Here is a 23,250-nt window from a genome sequence, read left to right as displayed (position 1 = left end):
TCAAGGACTAGGTGGAACGTATTCATCTTTGAGGAGGCATGTGAAGTTCCAATAAATTTCTAATTTGATAAGAAACATAAAGAGAATGGGAGCAAATGTTAAGATATGGTAAGAAAGTGGCACTGTCTACATGACATCCACGCTGAGCAATGGAGCAGATTGATCAAGCAGAGTGCATGCCTAGAGAAGACCCTCGCAAGAATAGGAGACTCTAGCTAATGCCACTGAACAGAAGGCTGAACAAGGGTGCACTTTCTCCATTTGTTGCTCAAGAGAAAAGAAGAGGTCTTGGTGTTAATTGTCTTTGTCAAAAATCCTGCACTTATAAAACTTGTCTTCACTGAAAATAAAAAATGATTTCTATTGTGTGCATGTAGGATGACATGATCCTACCAATTCTTACAAGATCCGCAGGATACATTGCAAGAAAACAGTGTTCCATTTAAAATGACGACATTTTCTGAAATGTTCATTGTCATTAGCATAGAGAAATATGTCAAATTTCTGTCGGTTCTTGACAACATAAAAGCTATTGTGAATAACTTCCTTTTGTATAGACCATTCATTGATATTTTCTAAATTTGAAATTTTTGGTTGTGATTTGAATATGCTAAATCCTTTGAGTGGATATGTAGAGTGTTGTTCTTTGATGTACTAGATTTGATAACGCTGAGAAAGAGCAGTTTCATATATAGACCCTTTTTGTTAAGTATTGAAATGGTACAAAAGGGCTGTTAACAAAAAAATGCTTAGAAAACATGTAATAATATAATTTTGTAACTTTCCCAAATAAATAATTAAATTAGAAGGAAAAAAAATTGTAACATTTTCAAATAAGTAATGAAATTACGAGGAAAAAAATATATTGACTTGTTTGTCCATGAATGTATGGTGACACGGGAAAAGTTTTGCTTGTCCCTATCAAATTCCAATTCATAAAATATATTCAAATTCTAAATGACTCGAGAAATATAGCTATAAAGTGGAAGCGTTCCATCATCCCAGCTATGCTTGTAATATCGCTCCTGATTCAAGTGAAATTGAATTTCCTAAAATTAATTCTAGGAGCCATGATGTGACACGCAAAGAAGCGTGTGAATAAAATGGCCTCAAACACAGTCTTGACAACGCATGTCTTTGATTAAAAAGACACAAAACTGGCCCTGGGAGAATTTTCAATTGACAAAGCTATGATTCAGACAGAACAAGATATTCTAACCACAAGTCCAACAAACCTAAAATAATGAAGGGTCGTTTTGCATTTCAGTACTAAATGGCACCCAATTCTTTTAGCCAGCTTGTATGAGTTGGGCATGGATCAGGCCGTCCATTAGCTGTAGCTTTTTGCGAGAGTGAGTAAAACCATCCATTCCTCCATTTGAACTGTCAAAAGTATGAAAAAAAAGTTAGCATTTGCCATGCGTGAGAATTTATTCACACCTTTTCATGCAAACTGACATGTCTTACGTGCATGATACTGTTCACACAAATACTGAACAGTAGTAAACATAACACCATAAAACCACCACCTTAAGTAGGCTCAAAGGAATCCTTCTTGATTAGATATAAAATCAGCCCACAAACTGAAACTGACCACATTATAATACTATTTTCTCTAGTTTCCAACTTTCCTTTTATACTGAAACCAAAGACAAACGTCACATACAACATTATATTTACCGATACATGTTATTTTGTTTAGTATTTAAGCACAAATTCCTAAAAGGGGCTTCTATATAATATCATATTGCTCCCATTAACCAGGGCTGTTAACTAATACAGAAGGAATGAGAATACGCTATGTGACAGTCGTGTCCAACCATTTCTGTTGAAGATCAACTTCTGCAACAATAGGCAGTCTTGGCTTTCTCCAAAACAGTTTACAGAAAGATTTCCTTTAGAAGCTAGCCACCTGTCCATAGAGCTTCAATCAGACTTTGGATAGATAAAGTTATGTGGTTGCAGTTTTTGATATGGGTTTCTCACTATATCTCTCACTAGGGGAGGCACCGATAGGATTGCGACAACTGGTACAAAAACATATCAGTTATTCATGTTTAGTATGTCCTATGATTATCCCAACTGAATCAGGCCTTGAATTTCCACGAGCTACACGCAAACCAATTCCCGTGCTATTCAATACTTTCTCAACTTTATCTCATAGATAATAGCTTGCATGTTTGTAAATCTGTAATAAGTGTAAAGTATATGCATGCAATAAATTTTTCTATACAATGAACATATAACGACACTGTTGGGTCCCTATAATACTAGTGATTACCCCATTACTATTATAGTTATACCCCTTATTTATATTGTTGTGCCCCTATTACCCCCATATTGTTATTTCTGTGCCCCATAGAATCCATCTATTGTTATTTTTGTGGCTTTATATTATTATTGTTAGGTCGGCTGGATTATATTGTAACTCCTTAGACTCCTATATATAGAAAGGAGGTTTTGTCATTTGAATCATCCAAGAATTGTTCATTTATGTAATGTAAAGGAGGTTGCCCCCTCGAAGAGGCTGAATTCTAAGGCGTGGATCTCTGTTTTCTATCTTTTTGTGAGCTGGTTTCATAGCATTTGGTATCAGAGCTTTGGATTCTAGGGTTTTGCTGCTCCAAACAGGTCATCATGGCATTTTCGCTATAACTTTTTTTCTGTGATATTTCAGAAGTCGCAAAAAAAACCCATTTGAGAAGAAATCGCGCTGAACCTTGGGTCCGAATTTCAGAGCTTTTCGCGCGACATTTTCGGAGATATGATCTGAGGAAGTTAGTCTTTTTGCAGACTCCTGAATTACATTCAAAACAGGTGACCTGGCGAAAATTGTCATAACTTTCTCTTTGGGAATCAAATTGAAATTTCGTAAGAAGGTATAGAAAGAGGACGGACTGCAGTTTCTTGTATATCTTTTTCAGAACCAAATATCGAAAATTGTACACGTGGCACTTCATACAACTTCGCTCTTCTGGAAAGGTCTATAATCAGGTCATCTTGGGAGATTGTGCATAAATCTTTCTTGGAGAATCCAATTTGGATTAGACTGGTGGCATTGGAAAGAGGACACAGAGAGCTACTACAGGTCACAAATTCAAAACTAGATGATTGGAAAGTACAGAGATACATCAGAGGCAATATCGAGCTCCTACAAAGTGAAAAAATGTGTGTAGATTTTTTTAAATTTTTGCTTAAGCTTGGTTTGAAAATTTATTTTGAAGGAATTCAAAGGGCATAGTAGAGCATTATTATCGGTAACTGATGCCCCGAGGAAAGAAAATGCAAACACCTAGTAAGGACCTGAAAGCTCTAGCATGACTCATGAAGAAGAGGAAGAAATGCTACATGATATATCAAAATTACAAGAACAAGTGCAACAAATGTCACGCTCACAAAAGTTAACAGATGCTAAGATAAATGGCAAGTTAACAGATGCTAAGATAAATGGCATGGAAGCTAAGATGAATGGCATGGAAGCTAAGATGGACAATTTGAAGATAGATTTGAACACAAATTTGAAGACAGACATGGCAGATTTGAAAACAGATTTGACAAATTTTCTAAAAGAAATACTTACTAATGGTGAAAAGGTAGTAAAGGAAACTCATGATGAGAACAAAAGAAATGTTAATCATGATTCCATAGACGCTAATGTTGGATCGAAGAATCACCATATTCCAAAAATCGATGAGGAAGTTTGATGGCAAGGATCCCGCCACATGGATATTACAGATGGAGCAATTCTTCGATCTCAATAATGTGCAAAACCCACAAAAGGTACGTATGGCAACTGTATATTTGGAACCAAATCAGTTTGTATGGTATCAATGGCTTTGTTCTCGTAAACAATTTATCACTTGGGCAATTTTTACGGAAGAATTGATAGCACATTATGAGGATACAAAAAGCAACACTTTTTTTAGCCAATTGATAAGTCTCAAACAAAAGGGTTCAATAATGGAGCACATTGAGGAGTTCCAAAAATTGAACATAAGGGTAAAAGATATTCCAGAGGAGCATAGGATTGATGTGTTCATAGGGTCTTTAAAGGATAATATCCAACATGATGTTCGCCTTTGGGAACCTGATTCATTAGAGAAGGCATTCAGGTTAGCAAGAAAAATGGAAAGCAAAATTATGGCAACTAGGAAGCATACCACTCACAACTATAAAGACGGAAGTGTTGTTGCCCCTAGTCTTCCACAACCTACAAGGTTGACACCACAACAATTGGAAGAAAAAAGAGCAAAAGGGCTTTGTTACAATTGTGATAGCAAATACACAAAAGGTCATAAGTGTGCTGAGAAGAAATTATTCTACATAGATTGTGAAGAGGAAGAAGAAAAGAGCAAGAAAGGTCAAAAGAAAGGATATATTCTAGGAACAAAGCCTAGATGAAGAACAAATAAATCCGACCATATCTTGTAATGCATTGGCGGGAATTACCACTCCTCAAACCATCAAGATAGAAGGACAAATCAAGAAGAAAAAGGTAATAGTGTTGATTGATTCAGGAAGCACCCACAATTTTATTCATTGTAGGGTAGCAAAAGAATTGAATTGCTTCCTATATCCAGCACCAGAGTGTCAAGTGATGATTGCAAATGGAGGAACAATAAATTGCTCTGGAAAGTGCCATAATATCAAGCTATCCATGGGAGAATATGTATTGACTAGCCCAATGCTTTCCATTCCAATGGGAGGTGCTGATGTTGTACTAGGAGTCCAATGGCTACAATCCTTGGGTACAATAGCTTTTAATTTTCAAGAACTTTTCATCAAATTTTCTACGGAAGGAAAGGAAGTTGAATTAAGGGGTATTGCAGGGAAACCAGGAAAGATAATCAGCTCTAATGGCATGACAAAGCTTCTAAAAAAGGAGCAAAGAGGTGTAATTGCACAATTATGTTCGCTAGATGTTTCCACATTGGAATCATCTATTTCTCCAGATCTCCAAAAAGTCCTGGACAATCATTCCAAGGTATTTGAGACTCCCAAAGGTCTCCCACCTATGCGTGATCATGATCATGCTATTCATCTGATTCCAGGAAGTGTTCCTCCAAACATCAGGTCGTACAGATATCCCTATGTCCAAAAAAGTGAAATTGAACGTATAGTTGCAGAAGGCTGGTATAATTCAACCGAGTCAAAGTTCTTTCTCAGCTCCAGTAGTATTGGTGCACAAGAAGGATGGATCATGGCGCATGTGTCCGGATTATAGGGAGCTCAACAAGCTCACTATTAAAGATAAGTTCCCCATTCCTGTCATTGATGAATTACTGGATGAATTGCATGGATCAATTTACTTCACCAAGTTGGATCTTCGTTCGGGATATCATCAAATCAGAATGAAGATTGAAGACATTCCGAAAACGGCATTTAGAACTCATGAGGGTCATTATGAATTTTTGGTCATGCCTTTTGGCCTTACCAATGCACCTTCAACATTTCAAGGTTTGATGAATTCAATTTTCAAACCATTCCTTAGAAAATTTGTGTTAGTATTTTTTGATGATATACTAATCTACAGCAAGTCTTGGAAGGATCATGTTGAACATGTTGACAGGGTGCTACAACTATTGGAGGAGAAACAATTATATGCAAAAAGATCCAAATGTTTCTTTGGAGTCAAGGAGGTGGAATATTTGGGTCATATTGTATCTCATGAAGGAGTTAAGGTAGACCCTAGCAAAATTAAAGCCATTAAGGAATGGAAAATCCCCACATCCATAAAGCATCTGCGAGGATTTCTTGGGTTGACAGGGTATTATCGCAAGTTTGTTAAGAATTATGGGAGAATAGCAGCACCTCTAACAACATTATTGAAGAAAGATTCATTTTCATGGACTCCGGAAGCAACAAAGGCCTTTGAACATCTTAAAGAGGCAATGTGCCAAGCACCGTCTTAGCTACACCGGACTTCACAAAAACCTTTATTGTGGAATGTGATGCTTCAGGAAATGGAATTGGTGCTGTTCTAATGCAAGATGAAAGACCCATTGCTTTTGAAAGTCGTCCAATCAAGGGAAAGTTTTTAAGCAAAGCTATTTATGAGAAGGAAATGTTGGCAATACTCCATGCACTTAAGAAATGGCGACCCTACCTAATGGGAAGACACTTCAAGGTAAAAATGGATCATGATAGCCTTAAATACTTTTTAGAACAAAGATTATCCTCTGAAGAGCAACAAAAGTGGGTCACAAAGATGTTGGGTTATGACTTTGAAATCATCTACAAAAAAGGGAAGCAAAATGTGGTGGCAGATGCACTCTCAAGAAAGGATGAGGATGTGGAAGCATTGTTGTGTGCCATTTCTATTATCCAACCAGATTGGATAAACGAAGCAAGGGAGGAATGGAAGAATGACGAAGAAGTGTGGGCACTTATTCGAAAGCTACAACAAGATTCCAGTACTTCTGATACATTTAGCTGGCAAAATGATTCGTTATGGTACAAAGATCGCTTATACCTCTGTAAGAATTCCCAGCTAAAACAAAAGATTCTTATGGAATTGCACACTTCTCCCTTAGGAGGGCACTCAGGATTTTTAAAAACTTACCACAGGGTTAAGAAGGAATTTTTTTGGGATGGCCTTAAATCAGATATTCAAAAGTTTGTGGCGGAATGTTTGGTTTGCCAACAAAATAAAGTTGAAACAATTAAGACACCGGGTCTATTACAACCTTTATCCATTCCAAGCCAACGTTGGGAGGAGGTTTCAATGGATTTTATCACAGGTTTACCCAAGTCTGAGGGAAAGAGTGTCATCATGGTGGTAGTTGACAGACTTACCAAGTATGCACACTTTTGTGCATTATCACATCCATTTAAAGCCAGTACAGTTTCTACTGCATTTATGGAAACAGTTCAAAAGCTACATGGAAACCCAAAGATTATTGTAAGTGACAGAGATCCCATTTTCACTGGAAATTTTTGGACAGAATTATTTTCTTGTCTTGGTACTCAGTTAGCTCATAGCTCATCTTATCATCCTCAATCTGATGGGCAAACTGAGATAGTAAACAAATGTTTGGAAGGATATCTTCGTTGCTTTGTATCTGATAAACAGACACAATGGGTCAAATGGTTGCCTCTGGCTGAATGGTGGTATAACACTTCCTTCCATACAGCAACAAAAATGACCCCATTTATGGCACTTTATGGGTATCAACCACCATCCATCACATCATATTTAAGAGAAAATTCTAAGGTTCAGGTAGTGGAACATCACATCGAACATCAACAACAAGTCCTCCAACTCTTAAAGGATAACCTCGTGTTGGCACAAAATAGAATGAAACAACAAGCAGATCAACATCGCAGTGAAAGAAGTTTTGATGTAGGTGATTGGGTATTCCTACGGCTACAACCATATAAGCAAATGTCCCTAAAGCAAGCTAAGAAGAATAATAAACTATCACCAAAGTATTATGGTCCGTACAAGGTGTTGCAAAAGATTGGTACTATGGCATACAAATTGGAGCTTCCTGCAGCTTCTCGATTGCACCCAGTTTTCCATGTTTCATGTTTAAAGAAGGTTATAGGCGACAAGCTCCCAATTCAAACAATATTGCCAGAACTTGACGAGGAAGGAAAAATTATATTGGAACCGGAAACAGTCACAGAAACAAGAACTCGACAGCGACGAAATCGATCAATTTCAGAGTATCTTATCAAGTGGAAGAACTTATCCGCTGAAGATTCCACATGGGAGGATGAGAATTTTATGCAGAAGTATCCAGAATTACTCAAGCGTTGAGGACAACACTTTTTTGAAGGAGAGGGGCATGTTGGGTCCCTATAATACTAGTGATTACCCCATTACTATTATAGTTATACCCCTTATTTATATTGTTGTGCCCCTATTACCCCCATATTGTTATTTCTATGCCCCATAGAATCCCTCTATTGTTATTTTTGTGGCTTTATATTATTATTGTTAGGTCGGCTGGATTATATTGTGACTCCTTAGACTCCTATATATAGAAAGGAGGTTTTGTCATTTGAATCATCCAAGAATTGTTCATTTATGTAATGTAAAGGAGGTTGCCCCCTCGAAGAGGCTGAATTCTAAGGCGTGGATCTCTCTTTTCTATCTTTTTGTGAGCTGGTTTCATAACAGACACTGTTACAACTATGGTTGTAATTTTCACATGTGACAACAATGCACTCACATGTATGATTAATGTATTTGTAATCATGGCTAAGGTCATCCTTTTATCATTTATTATCTTTTATTTTAATACCAGGGATTGGTTAAGGACAACCTAGTTCAACTTGTATACATCAGCTCATTAACCACTCTTGTGGTGGCACCCCATTTGAGTTGTGTATAAATATACAACTCTCATTTCTATTATCCCTCTAGTGATCTTGATCTCACTTAATAAAGCGATATTTGCCTAAGGGCATCTATCTCTCACGTCCCCTTGGTTCTAGTTATCTTTTCTTGTATAATGGACTTGCTCTTGCTGTTTCTCTCTCTTATTTCTCTAGCACACTAGGTTTCTCTTCTCTAGCACACGTGATTGAGTTACTATAGAATATGAGTTTGTTTTAGTTCTATTTGATTCCCCGCTTTCACTTGTGAATCTGACATGGTATCAAAGCATCCAAATATACTGGCTTGAATATATTGTTTGGCTCTCCACTGCGAAATGTAGCATCCTAACAACAAGACATATATTTGACCAGATCTTTCTACTCTTCCAAATCCTTTGACCTGCCATCTATCAAGAGTTTCTTCTCAATGGCCTTGAATTGTGAATTTTCATGAACTGCGGCAACTGGAAATTTATCTTCTAACTTACTCAGTTCATTTGTCTTCTGTTAATTATTAACGGCAAATATTGATAAACTCACGCTGCAATTATTCACAAATAAAATACGCTACGGAAAATAAAAGCACTGGACTGAGAAAATAATTTTGGGGATCATGACCATGCTTTTTAGGGCACGAACTTTGACGAAGCGTATCTCCTCAACTGTGAGGAGCTCTATGGTGTGCCACCTATGGTTGGAATCAGCATGACGATGACAATCATTTTATGATAGTCTTACGTGTTGATTTGGGGTAGCATCGTATGTGCTCTAGGCACGAAAATTGGTGGAGAGGCTAAAAGACATGAGATCTCCTAAGACCCAGAAATGGTTTGGGCAGATTCTACCCAGTTAAGGAGATATTAAAATACTTATATTTTTAATGGAGTTCCTACATCTAAACTTAGGAAAAATAAAATATTAATGGGTATTAATATAAAACTGGGTTAAAAGGTTCTAAATGACATGGATCAAGCCAAATCTAATCTTAGCCATTGATTAGAGATGTAATCTCGGCCGTTAAAGGACCAACAGGAAAAGTATAAGAGGAAGCTTGAGAGTCAGTTAGAGAATACACCAGAGTGATCAGTCATTAGATTTTCTAGAGCGGGGTTTGCTAAGAGAAATCGAATAAGTCATCAGTTGCGGCGAGGGCCAATGAGTACGAGACAAAGAGGCAGAAATAGTGCCAAGAGACCAGTGCAGAAGTAGAGAGAGGCAGACGCTGAGCCCAAGGGAGCCATGCAGATGTAGAAGGGACTGTGCAGAGGCCAGAAGGGCCTACGTCATCCACGCAGAGGCTGTAGGAGTGACGTAGAGGTTCATACAGGCTGCGTAGAGCCTCAAAGGGCTGACGCGGTGAGTTTCGGGCTGACGCAGAGGCCAGGAAGGCTGACACTGAGCTTCAAATTGTGCTGGAGAGGGTTTCGTAGGGCATACTTTCTGAATATCTGCTTCCAAATAGAGAGGTATTACTGTTGGATTATTTTCTCTGTCCATTGAGCCAATTTGGCACCTAGTTGTACTCAAAAAGACTACATAATATAACCCTCAGAATTGTTGCACCAGTTTTCCCAAGTTGGGTTTTTCCGGGGATGAGTTGTCCAAAAATAACGGTGTCACTTGTGTGTTTGCTATTTCTTTCAGTTGTTGATCTATAGATAGTGCATAATAATAACCCTCAGAATAGCTGCACCGGTTTTCCTGCATTGGGTTTTTCGGGGACATTTGTCCAAAAATAACGGTGTCACTTGTGTGTTTGTTTTCTTTCGGCTGATGATTTATAGATGTTGAGACTGTATTGTGTTTATTTTTTTATTTATATGTTTTAAATAACTTGTTCAAAATTTACAAGTAGAAGAAATAAACCAGCAGAATATAGATTAATTTTCTAACGGATAGACTTAGAAAATTCAACATGGTATCAGAGCGTGGTTGCAGATCACAAGAGAGCTGAAGGCATCAGCTTAGCAGAGCATTTTACAGCAGAATCAGTTGTCCCGAGTGATAGAAAGTTGATCCTTACAGAAGTGGCAGAGGAAGGGTTGACGCAGAGGGACTATGTCATTAGTCCGGGCCAGAGAGAGGTCAGCACAGAGGCTAAGGAGGGCAAAAAGAAGCTCATGTAGAGCCACGCAAAGGTTGACGCAGTGGTTGAGGGAGTTATTTTTGCCAGAGTCGGGATTACGCAGAGCCTAGAGGCTCATTCCTTTAGTTGCTGGTGCATAAGAAGCTATGGGCAGTTTGCGGGAGCGAAGCTAGTGGGGTACTATGGTCAAAATAGTAACTAACAGGGCAAAACCAAGTTAGAGGGAGTTGTTTCTGAGGCGGATTTCTAGCCAAGGAATCCAGATTAGTGTTGCGGGTGCATAGACGATCGGAGAGGGGCGACTTGACGATTGGCAAAAGGATTTCCAGGAGAGAAATCAAGACTCGGAGGGAGTCCAGCAGAGAATTTCCAGGCGGGAAGTAGTGAGACTCAGCAGGAGTAGAAAGGAGAACTTCTAGGTGGGAAGTACAGAGACTTAGCAGGAATCGAAAGGAGAACTTCCAGAGGGAAGTAGAGAGACTCGGAGGAGTCGACAGAGGAGAGCAGAGAGATGGCCGTGAATTGACTGAGAGATCGGGACAGGCTGGATGGAGCGTCCAACTTTGTGGTCTGGAAGGCCAGGATCTTGTCCATTCTAGACAAACATCGCATGAAGGGCTTCGCCTTGAGAACTATGGCTATCCTAGTTGACCCAGTAGCTAATGAGAAGTATAAGGAGGCAATGGCCAAGGCAAAATGCATCATCCTTGATGAGGTCAAGGATCATGTGGTCCAACATATTGCTGAGAAGGAAATGGCAAAGGAGATGTGGGACACCTTGAAGACATTGTATCAACATACTTCCGTGCAAAGGAAGATGTTACTTGAGAATCAGCTACGGCCATACCAGATGCAGAAGGGGGAGCAAATAGATCACTTCCTTGGTTGGTTGAAGGAGATCCGGGACCAACTGACTTCCATAGGAGCCACGTCGAATTAGGAGTTGATGGTGAGGACCGCACTTAACACAGTCTCCGAGGAGTGGGAGACATTTGTCCAGAGCATACTAGGCAGGGCGAGTCTTCCAGATTGGGAAGAACTATTAGCGGCTCTTCACCAAGAGGAGATCAGACAGCTGAGCAAGACGGGAAGTAGCAGCAAAGGAGTCTGGATCAAGAAGGAAGAGGAAGAGGATGCGGCTTTGGCATCTGCGGGAAAGCAAGAGAAGAGGAAGAAGAAGGACCTCTCTAAGGTCAAGTGCTTCCATTGTGGGGAACTGGATCACCATGCAAACCAATGTCCAAGAAAGAAGAACAAGGGAGAGGCTTCTGACTCTAAGGCAACGCCAGCGAAGGCGGAGAAAGAAGTCGAGGAGGATGACGATTGTGCCATGAGCGCTCATGTACCTCTATAGAAGAGGTGGGGAGACATCGAGCTATAGTCAGGAGGACTACAGGGGATGAGAGGCAAGATCCTTGAGGTACCCACCTCTTGGATTATACCTTGCTATGGGAGCCCCGAAGAGAGAGTAGCAGGATTGGATGTCGGTAGAGACGAATGCGGATGAAGCAGCAGAGAGTGCTACAATGTATGAATTCCTGGGCAGCACGAGGCTAGCAAGCTGCAACAGTGCGAGAGGCACGGGAGTGTTGCAACAGTGCAAGATGGCACAGAGGGGTTTGCAGTGTTGCGAGATGCAGGAGTTTTTGCAGCAGCTCGAGGTCAATAGAGGGAGCACTTGTTAGTGGCAGAGAGAGCTTCAGCATCAGGAGTGTTTCTAGCTGGACAGGGATGTCAGAAGTTGGGTGGATCAGTTACTTACTTCTCAGTGACTGAGTTGCAGTGCAGTAGCAGTATACAGTAGCACAATGCAGCATGATGAGAGGGTGATGCAATGCAAATGCAATGTTGGGAGGATGGACCAGCAGCAGCACGAATGTAGAGGGAGTTGTCGTACGGATGCAACAGTGGCAATGGCAGGGCCATGGGAAGCAGTACAAGATGCAGAAGTGCAGAGGATGTTGGGCGGGGAGGCCTAGCATCAGCACAGGTACCGATGTCGTATAATCAGAGTAATGCTTAATGTGGAGTATTACTAGAGCACGGTCCTCACTAAGAGGGAGTATTGATTTGGGGTAGCATCGAATGTGCTCTAGCCATGAAAACTTGATGGAGAGGCTAAAGCACATGAGATCTCCAAGACCCAGAAATGGTTTGGGCAGATTCTAACCAGTTTGGGAGATATTACAATAATTAATATTTTTAATGGAGTTCCTAAGTCTAAACTTAGGAAAAATAAAATATTAATGGGTATTAATATAAAGTTGGGTTAGAAGGTTCCAAAAGTCATGGATCAAGCCAAATCTAATCTTAGTCGTTGATTAGAGATTTGATCTCGGTCGTTGAAGGACCAACGGGGAAAGTGTAAGAGGAGACTACACATCAAAGTGATCAGTGATTCATTTTGCTAGAGCGAGGTTGCTAAGCAAAATTGAATCAGTGATCAGCAGCGAGGGGCAGTGAGTACTGGGCAGAGAGGCAGAGATAGTGCCAAGAGTCCAGCACAGAAGTAGAGAACGAGAGCAGCAACCAGAGCATGCCACGCAGAGCCTAGCAGAGATGGCGCAGAGCCTAGAGGGGCTGTGTCATCCACGCAGAAGGCACAGGGAGTGACGCAGAGGGTCCCAGAGGCTGTGCAGTGCCTCAGAGGGCTGACGCAGAGGGGTCTGGGGCTGACACAGTGCAGTAGGAGGCTGACGTAGAGCCCAGAAGGGCTAGCACTGAGCTTTAGAGTTGCCGGAGAGGGTTTCGTGGGACAGGTTTTCTGAATACCTGTTTCCGAATAGAAAGGTATTGTTGTCGTGTATTTTTCTCTGTCGAGTGAGCTGGTTAGGCACCCAGTTGTACTCAAGGAAATATTGCATAATAATAAACCCTCGGAATAACTACACCGATTTTCCTGCATTGGATTTTTCCGGGGATATTTGTCCAAAAATAACGGTGTCACTTGTGTGTTTGTTTTCTTTCAGCTGATGATCTGTAGATGTTGAGATTGTATTGTGTTTATTTCGTTATTTATATGTTTTAAATAACTTGTTCATAATTTACAAGTAGAAGAAATAAACTAGCAGAATAAAGATTAATTTTCTAACGGATAGACTTAGAAAATTCAACATATACCAACTAGAATTGTCACATAGCAAGGCCCTGACTAACAGCTCCATCTCTCCACAAGATTAGAGCACAAAGATGGTGAGACCAATGATTTATAGACACCTAAATCATTGTCTCTCAAGGCACATACCCCACTCGGGTGTTAAAAGGTTATGTCCTTTTAGGACAATTCCTATCTTGGAATAACACATCCTCAAGGAATTTCCTCTTCAACTACTCTTGCCTATTGGATGCCCTACCACATCCTCAAAGATTATTGGAATCAATATCAGATGCTTTACCCAATCCTCCATTCCTTCTTCATAACATGAAGACAAGAATGATGTGTCTATCTCTCCCTCTCAATTAGGAAGGATATACTCATTCCTAAAAAAGGAATATACTCAAGCTCCCTCTTAACCAGGGACTTGCCCAAGCTCTCTCTTAACTAGGGACTTGTTTCCAATAGCAACTCTCTACTCTTTGGTGGAGATCATGGTACTATCAACTGCTTGTGGGGCTCCTCTTCCTAATGTCATGAACTTCAACTTTTTCATCATGGAGACTTCATCTTCTAGATCTTCTTTGTAGGGCATCGTCCATCTTATTCATCACTTTCCTTTCAACGAACCATAGTGTTGAACCAATAGTCATGTCATGCTTCTCTTTATCGTAAAGTGATCTTCTAGTCCACGTCCAGCTTTTTTTTCATACAACTACCTCTTCCAAGTCATGTTTCTCTCAGGATCTTCCATCCAATCACATGAGTACTAGTTGTAGGTGACATCTACAAATCTCTTTCTCAATAGCCCTGTAACAACCCAACCAAATGCTTTCAACAATCAAAATGAACATCAAATCAAAAATTACCTTTTTATTATGGCCTTTCGTCATGACATCAACTTTATGCAACATTGATATCCTGCACATGAATGACTCCTTCTCCAAGACATTCAATGTCAAGGGTCTCCTTCCTTTACAGAATTTATTAGGGTCATCATAAATTCTCCATGGAGATGTCATAGCTAATTCTTCTAGTTATCGAATGTTGATCACTTATCTTATCTTATGTGACAATGGTTGCATTTTTCACGAACTCTTCTTCCTTTCTTCAAATCTAGCTTCCTCAAACTTCTATACATAGATCCTTCATTATAGGAGTCATGATTGTCAACCACCTCATATTCTATATGAGTTCATATTATGTTGATTTCATCTTATCAATATGAGGAAGAGTTCAAGGCACATTATGTACATGCCTTCATGCTTCATTCTAATGGAAGAGATCCTTCTTCTTCGATCATGCTCATGAGATAGAGCATTCAACCTTTCTATCTGCAACCATATGATGACATGAATTTATCTATCAAATATACATACATACCTCTTCCTTCTTTTGGTCATCTAGACTTCCTTCTAACAGCTTCCTTTTCTTGCTTGAAGATAGAAATACTTCAAACAACTCAACATGTTGCACATCTTTGACATCATACCTTAGAAGTGGATCCCATACAAGGTGGGCCGAAGACTATCAACGAGACACTTGCGTCTTCTCATAAAGATTCTAGTGGAGGATCTTGATGATCCTCATTTTGCAAATGCTCCTTTCTAATGACAATGTATGATGACCTTTTCTTTATCTTCTATCATACTAGATGACTTTATTCCAACCATAAATATTGCTACTTCAGTTTCCTTATATGCTTCCAATGGAGATGCCATGAGTTACCTTCTTTCTATCATGTTGACTGCTACAACCATGTAGACTTCTACTTCAACTGTATTTCCAAGCCTTCAATGACAATGCCATCTCTATTTAACTCTAATGCATCTTGAAGCTAGTGATGCTTCCCATCATGAATGCTATCTTTTACAAAACTGAAAAGAACTAAGTGAAGGAGATTATCTCAGTCATATTAGAGATCATTCACTTCCTCCATCTTTGATTTCTTCTTTTCTAATTCTTCCATTTCTTCGGTAACATGGGCTTCATTTCTTTCCTTTCTCTTCTTGTTGTTCATCTTGAGTTTGGGACAATTCCTCTTAAAGTGCCCATATTCGTTACATTCATAACATTGAATCTTTGACCTATCGATCTTCTTTTTTTGAGGACCAAACTTTCCAGACTTTCCTTTTCTCTTGGCCATGGCAGCGTATGCTTGAACTTGTTCTTTTGATCCAACATTGCTCTTTGCCTTCAACCTAATTTCTTCAATCTTACATAATGACCAAAGTTCACTGAATGGAGTGGTTTCCTTCTTTCCATAGATACTTGATATAAAGTTTCCCCATTCATCAGGTAGTGCATTGAGCACAATGGTGGTCATTTCTTTAACGGACATTATTTCCCCTAACTCTTGTAGTTGATTTCTTATTTGTGACACCCTCATAAGGTACGAGGCTACCCCTTCTTCCTTTGATACCTTCATCTTGTATAGCTCAGTTCTCAAAGATATAACTTCTCCTACAGTGCTTATGAAAAACAATTATACCAACTTATCATAGATTTCGTTTGATTTCTCCAACTTTGCTACATAAGGGATGAGGGAATCCTTGATTAATTCTATAAGCGTTCTTTGAGCCCTTATTTCCCCTTTCATATACTTCGATAGTGCTTGAGCTTGCTCTTGTGATGGTTTGGAAATTGAACCCTTAGCATATTCAATAACTTCATTTTCTACGAGGATCAAATTTGTCCTCTTCTTCCATGCAAGGAAATTTGATGACCTAGCCATATTGTTGCTCTCCTTGCAGAATGAAGTCATTTTGATTGTAGATTCAGACATAGATATAAAGATACTTACTTGTCAAGTGAAGATGCTCCTTTGATGATGATATATTCAACTTGTTGCCTTCTTGATTTTGATGATGACTGGTGATGTTTGCTTCCTTGAAGATGAAAATACTTATTCTAGAGACGTCTTTCTTTGAGATGTGATCCTTTCTTCAAAGAGAGGGAGATCACCTTGATTTCCTTGATGAGGATGGCAATGCTTCTTCTTGCTTCCTTGGAATGTAGAAGTGTAGAATATGGAGACTTCAAGATACTTCAAATATGTGGTCCTTTCTTTGAGTGGGGGCAGGGTCCTTGATGTATTCTTCTTCTTCTTGCTTCTAGATGGTACAATGTTTGTGATGAGATGGGTAGCCCTCCTTGATGCTCCTTAGATCCTTCCTTCAAGTTGCCTTTTTCTTGTCTTGTCACCTTAACTCTAATACCATGTTGAGAAATCTAGGGGCGCCTACTTTAGGTGATTTCTCTTACTTTGATAAATATTTGTGATGTATTTTTACTTTAACCTAATTAGCTTCTTCTTTCACTTAATTATAATTAGTGTTCTTATCATCAAACAGCTACCAAACAAAAAATAACAATGAGATAAGAGCACACAAGATATACGTTATCAGCCAAGGCCAAAACCTCTCCTCCTAAGAGGAAAACCCACAAGAATTCTTCTCTTCTTATAGAACTCCAAATGACTAATTCTAAGACCTATAACCCTTGACAAAGACCCATCCAAGATCAAGTCAAATTTCTCCCTTGAAGAACTTTCTTCTAGTAAAGTCAACCTAAGTCAAACCAGCTTCACAATTGTTGTAACTCTCTTCTTCAACCTCAACTTCGGACCTGCACTTATGACTACGATTTCGGCTACTACAAAAACGCTAGTTTCTACACGTGTGGGAGAATATGGTGTTATTAATCTTCTCTCTCCTTTGCTTCAAATGGCTTCTTCTCCTAGATAATTCGGCTTGCAAAAGAGACTTCTTTTAGAGACAAAACTTGGCTTCCTGGTGTAACTGCAATTCAGTACTTGATGGAGCAAGATTGATGCCCTAACTTTTCACGTGTGAGGAATGTGACCCCAAAACAATCCTTGAAATACTTCGATTTATCTCTCTTCTTGTCTCCTCCTTCTTCGCTTTATATGAGACTTCTTCTTGTCTTGTGATCAATCTTCTTGATGATTGATCGATGTCCTCAAATGAAGTCGACTTCCCTCTTATATATAGGCTACTAGGATACCCTTAATACGCTGACATGTTCCTCTTGGAAGGCCGACTAATCATCGACTTGTTGCAGCAAGTTTGACTTGTCTTGGAAGGTCTTTTATGACTCAAATAATTTTCTCTTACATAATACATGATGCCCAAATGGGTCTTCAACATATTACAATGACTCTTATGACTTGTTGACTCAAAGACAAGCCCTAGAAGCACTCAATGGGTGCTTGACCTATAAATCAAATAACCTTGAGCATAAAACCCATGCCTCAAGAATAACAATGATAATTTTAATTTTTCTCTTTACATCAAATACATAAAATCATGATTACATGTCATTATGAATACCAAACCTAGTTACATATTTCAACACCTTTCCTTCTAAGTCTAGTCAATTTCTTAGATACTCTTTTGTTAATTTGGCAACTCACTGACAAATTCAAACCAGGGGATGAGATTCCTCTATTCGAGAGGACCAATTTTGACTATTAAAGCACTCAATTTGGACAAGTGTATTTTTGAATTATAAGCCCACAGGTGGATATTTGACAATGTTGGCCCTAAAGCAAATTGTACACCCTTGGAAGGCTATAAATACAAGTGGCATCAACCTCATTTGGACAATAATCATGGAGCATTCTTCTATTCTCTTGTTTGGTTTGGCTCGCACAGGTCTGAGGCAAGTTTGCGGATATTGATTGGTACAAGTCCGAGATTATAGGATTCGAAGCTCACGCGTGTTTCTAGGGTTTTGGGTCACAGTCGTTGGCTTACCAAAGGAAAATATTGACTGTAGTCACTGGCTTGCAGGCTCAAGGGAGCGACTGGAAACTCTTAATCAATCGCACACCTCTTCCTCGCTGCGACTGGAACCTAAACTTGCATTTTTCAGTTGATCGAAGTTTTCGCTCATTGACCACAGTGTTCGACAGTTGACCGTATATAGTGACATTTCATCACAGGCTTTTGAATCGGAATTTTGAGTATGAGCATTGTTGGGTTCATTTCATGGATGTTGTTTACCTGTTTTTGTTGGATAGGTTTATCGTTGAAGATATGGATTATTGTACTCCCTTTTGATGAATCATTCAACGACTATCTAATAAAAAGAAGAATTTGAAAGGGTTTTCCCATAGTGGGTTTTGCCCTAGTCTCTAACCAATCTTGGTGTCTCTATTTGTGAATGTTTTTCTTCTATTGTTCCTTTATGTTCTGCTGCATAGATAATAATATTGTTCTTTCTACATAATTGCATATTTAGTTGAATAATGGTGTAAATCTGAATAATGTAATGATGTTATGGGGTGAATTTAATATGGAAACAATGAAATGCAATTATCAAAGTAAAGAACAATATAGCCCTAAGAAAAATTAACATGGTATCAGAGTTGGGATGAAGAAAAGCAATGGAGATCACCCCTATGATGACACCATTGATGGAAGCAAGAGAACATGGAAGAGACCTAAAAGAATACTAGGGTTTGAAGGAAACCCTAAGAAATTTGGTTATTAGGGTTTGATTGATATTATGAGGATAGGATTTGGAAGAAACCCTGGTTTATGGCAAAAATTTGAGATATGGAATTCAGAAACCCTAGCATGACTAATGTGAAGATGTTCAAGCACTTGTGTCAAATTTGATGAAGCCCTTGATGGTATAGTCTCTATTAGGCCCAGTTGTTGATAAAGTTGGTTGAAATATTCAAGGCAACATTGTCATATGGACAATGGACAATGATGACTCTTCAAGGCTGGGTCAAGAGGGAGATGATCACCTCTCATTGAAAATAAGTACTTTTCGATTTATGGTGCTCCTTTATGTCTTTACTTTTGTTTAGACTTATTGATCTTATTATTGTTTTGATTATTACTTAAACTTTCTGCACGTATATTTGAGTATTTGGATGCCTCTAAGCTCCTGAAGAGTTGTGATAAGTGGATCCTTCTTGAGGATCATGGCTACTGCAGGAAGAGAAGAACTAGCATTGGAAAAGGGAAAGAGGCACTTCATGGAAAGTTGACAAAATGCTACAGTTTCCTATGTAAAATAAGAATGTGCACAAGTATTTGAACACTCAAGTATGTCTGGTGCTTTATTCCAATGTTATAGCTGCAATATAGGATGGCAAGGTAAGCCCTAAGGTATGATTGAATGTCACCTTCACAAATGGCTCATTCATTAAAAAAAATGTTACAGTGACATTGATGATTTTGATATTAATTTTGAAGTGGCATCTAAACTTTGATAAGTTGACTTAGTTGATTTGATTCCACAATATTGATCTATGTAAGGCTGAGCATATTAGTTTGGTAAAGTGTTATGTTTGCAGAAAACATTGTAAAAAGCAAGATCTATGAGATTGATATATCTGCAATGGTAGTCATCTGGTGAAGCCAGGAAAATGTGCCCATCCAAACCTCTACCTCAAAAGGGGTCCAACGTATGACTTTGATTTTGGCTTTATATGCTAATAGTCTACGTTTGACAGGTAATGAGCCTCTGATGATCAAAGCAAGAGGGAGTTGGCTTCTGAAGCTCGAAATAATGAATCATGGCATGATGAACCACTTTTTGAAGTCTGGAAAATAAAATCTATATCGTGAAACTATTGAAGAGTTTTTGGAAAGTGGAAATGCAAATCCTTGGACACTCCAATTGAATTTCAAGAAGTTATGAAGAGATATTGTTGAACGTGATTTGGCTACCGATAATTGATTGAAGCAATGATGCTTCAAGTGAACACTCGTCGTTATATGTTTTCCATGGAATCTAAGTCAATTCATGATTGAGCCTCTTCATACGCATTGAGTTACCGCCAACCACCCTTCGAGATTTTGCATGGGACGATCAATTTATGATCTAAGATATTCATTCTATGATATGTGACTGCATAGATGTACTGAATCTTGATGTTGATCATGATTGTGATTGATGATATAAGCACATCTGTGTGCAGTCTTAGTATGAGATTTGTCATGATTTTTTTGGATGAGAAGTCTGTAGCCTTAAGCATGACCAAGGTTGAGTACGAAGTTGCTAGCATGGCTAGCTATGAGGCAAGATGAAGAAGCTCTTTGGAGAGTTGTTTGAGCATGTTCTAGATATGACATAAATACATTGTGATAACACGGAGTGGGATCCGATTGGCAGAAAATCTTGTATATTGTTGGGACTGAGATACCTTCATATATTGAGACAATGTTGTGATACGATACAAGCTTAGGCTTGTGGATGATGCCTCCGTGAGAGGGAGGTTGAACAAGGTATCCTTTTTGGGATATATATATATTTGTTCTAATATAATATTTGATTTGAACAAGAGAGTGTTGCTATTGAGACATGATGATTACCATATATGAGCACAATGATATGTTGTTGATCTGCATAAAACATCGTTGATCGAGGACATTGAGCCAGCTCTTCCCCCCCTGTTTGAGCTCCCAGGGTGTTGAATTGAGATGGAAGGCTCCTTGGGTTGAGGGATCTCTGGACCAAGGTTGCGGGGGGAGTGCCCCCCACCTCACACCCCTGCTCCCAATTCGCACTCCAAGCGGAAGCGACTCGGGAGCGCGCACTCTCAAAGGGGGAGAGATTTCGAGAGCACGTTCCCAACAAAAAAAATGCTCCCTGGTTTTTCAGGAGCGTTTAGTCTTTTTTGCAAAAATAAAAATTGCAATAATATTCCAAATGCAAATTTTTTCAAAGAAACAAATAAGTTTTGAGTGGGGCAGCCTAATGATCAAGCTTATGGCCCTAGTAGCGACATTCTCCTTAATCTTCATTTTCATCCGTTTACTTAAATTTTTAACATTACCATGAAATGACTTAGGATGTTTGAGAGTGGTTCCAACCTCAATGGATTTCATATGAAGAATGTAGAATTTTAGATTTCATTCAAAATCCAACAGACTTATCAGCTTTTCAGGACTTCAGGATTGGGGGGATTGCAATGTTTCCATTGGATTTTGTCATGTATTAGGGTACGAAACTCGTATTTAATCAAGAGCACCAATCCCTATGTGTACCTTAATGTTAGTGACATTGGTTGTCGAACTCCTCTATCATGATCCTCCTAAAAATGTACGCCTCACTCAAACAAAATCTTGACTTGACATGCTATGCTTTTTCTATTTTATGTTAATGCTTAGAAAGTGATATTAATGACAAAGATCCCTATATAGATTCAGAGGTAATGACAAAGATACCTCTGGATATTAATGCTTAGAGGGTGATATTAATGACAAAGATCCCTATACAGATCCAGAGGTAATGACAAAGATACCTCTGGATATTAATGCTTAGAGGGTGATATTAATGACAAAGATCCCTATACAGATCCAGAGGTAATGACAAAGATACCTCTGGATATTAATGCTTAGAGGGTGATATTAATGACAAAGATCCTGATTTTCCAACAAGACTAAAAAATTAGACATTTCTCGTGGCGGCAAGAGGCCCAAGCATTAGCAATAGATAATAGATTTACTTGTCTTTTCTAGTTTCTAGTTGTTTTTATAATTATTGACTCTTTCACATTTATTATGATATTTTTTGTAAATAATATATGACAATTTAAGTTTGAAGTTTGAAGTTGGCAATTATAACTCATTAGTAATGAATTATGACTATGATGCTTCGTGAAAGTTGAAAGCTGTTTCATTTCATTTCATTTTATAACATTTCATTTCATGTTAGATATTATTTGTTGTAATGGTTACACTTAGCTTACAAGTACAACTTTGGTGATCAATGATGATAAATGTTATATATTGAATTTTGAAAGCTTGAAACTTTAAGATTGATGAATCATGAGACTCAATGTGTTGTATGTTACTATGTTACTAACTTGTGGATGTGGTTGATGAAAATTATAACTTCTAGATGATTGTTGTTATATGGTTCAATCTATGTTTTTTATGTTTTTTATATCTAATTCATCATTCTACATGCTTTTGTTGACATATATGCATCAAAATATAAAAAAATATAGATAAATATATATATATATATATATATATATATATATATATATATATATGTAAAACACTCTCGGAATCGCTCCCAAACCAGGGGCTTCTAAAAATGTCACTCTTGCACCCGCTCCCAAGTAACCTTGCTCTAGACAATAGAGTATCACCCCTATCTATCACACCTACCATGTGTGTGATCCTTGTTAGTTTTGACAAATCGGGTATCTCCCCTATCCTGGTCTTTACAGAGTATACCCCAGTTGGCATCATACCCACAAACTGGGCTTGTTGGAATTGTCCCTCCTTGTCTGGCCAACAAGTTGAGGAGGCTTGGGGGTGCGTGATCCTTAACTTTTGGTAAGTCGAGTATCTCGCCCGAGCTCCAAATGACTCTTGAGGGTCATTTTTTGGAAGATCGGCAGGCAATAGGATGGGTTGAGATGTGCTCCCATATATCACCTATTGCTTGATATGGGGTTGAAGATGTTTTTGCTCCCCCATGAGGTCTTGGGTTGAGAGTCTGAGACTAAGCTCCCCGATGTGGTTTCAGGTTGAGATGTGCTCCCTAATGTTGTTCTGGATTGAGCTAGGCTCTTCGATGTTGATGCGGGTCGTAGAATTGGCTCCCCACTGATGTTTCCCAGGTAGTAGCAATGGGCTCCCCGCAGGCAGTGATTCAGGGTGGTAGCAGTGGCCCCTTGATGGATAGAGGGTGGTAGATTGAGCTCCCCTCCAATATCAAATTCTTCTTCTTTTAGATTCGATAATGT

General features: G+C 38.9%; 1 protein-coding gene across 1 annotated transcript in view; it reads right to left on the bottom strand.

Annotated features, from left to right (window-relative positions):
* Positions 1 to 846: 846 nt before the first annotated feature.
* Positions 847 to 23,250, bottom strand: part of LOC149244187 (nuclear protein) — a 152,029-nt gene continuing 129,625 nt past the window's right edge. Inside the window, exon 5 of the mRNA XM_089374757.1 lies at positions 847 to 1,383. Coding sequence (XP_089230883.1) covers positions 1,270 to 1,383 — 114 coding nt within the window. The 3' untranslated portion in view covers positions 847 to 1,269. The remainder of the gene's footprint in view (positions 1,384 to 23,250) is intronic.

The sequence above is a fragment of the Pinus tabuliformis genome, chromosome 8, assembly GCF_031772625.1.
Source record: "Pinus tabuliformis cultivar Carrire ecotype Pingquan chromosome 8, CPIR1, whole genome shotgun sequence".
In the NCBI taxonomy this organism is placed as follows: domain Eukaryota; kingdom Viridiplantae; phylum Streptophyta; class Pinopsida; order Pinales; family Pinaceae; genus Pinus; species Pinus tabuliformis.
This window is presented reverse-complemented; position numbering and strand designations above follow the sequence as displayed.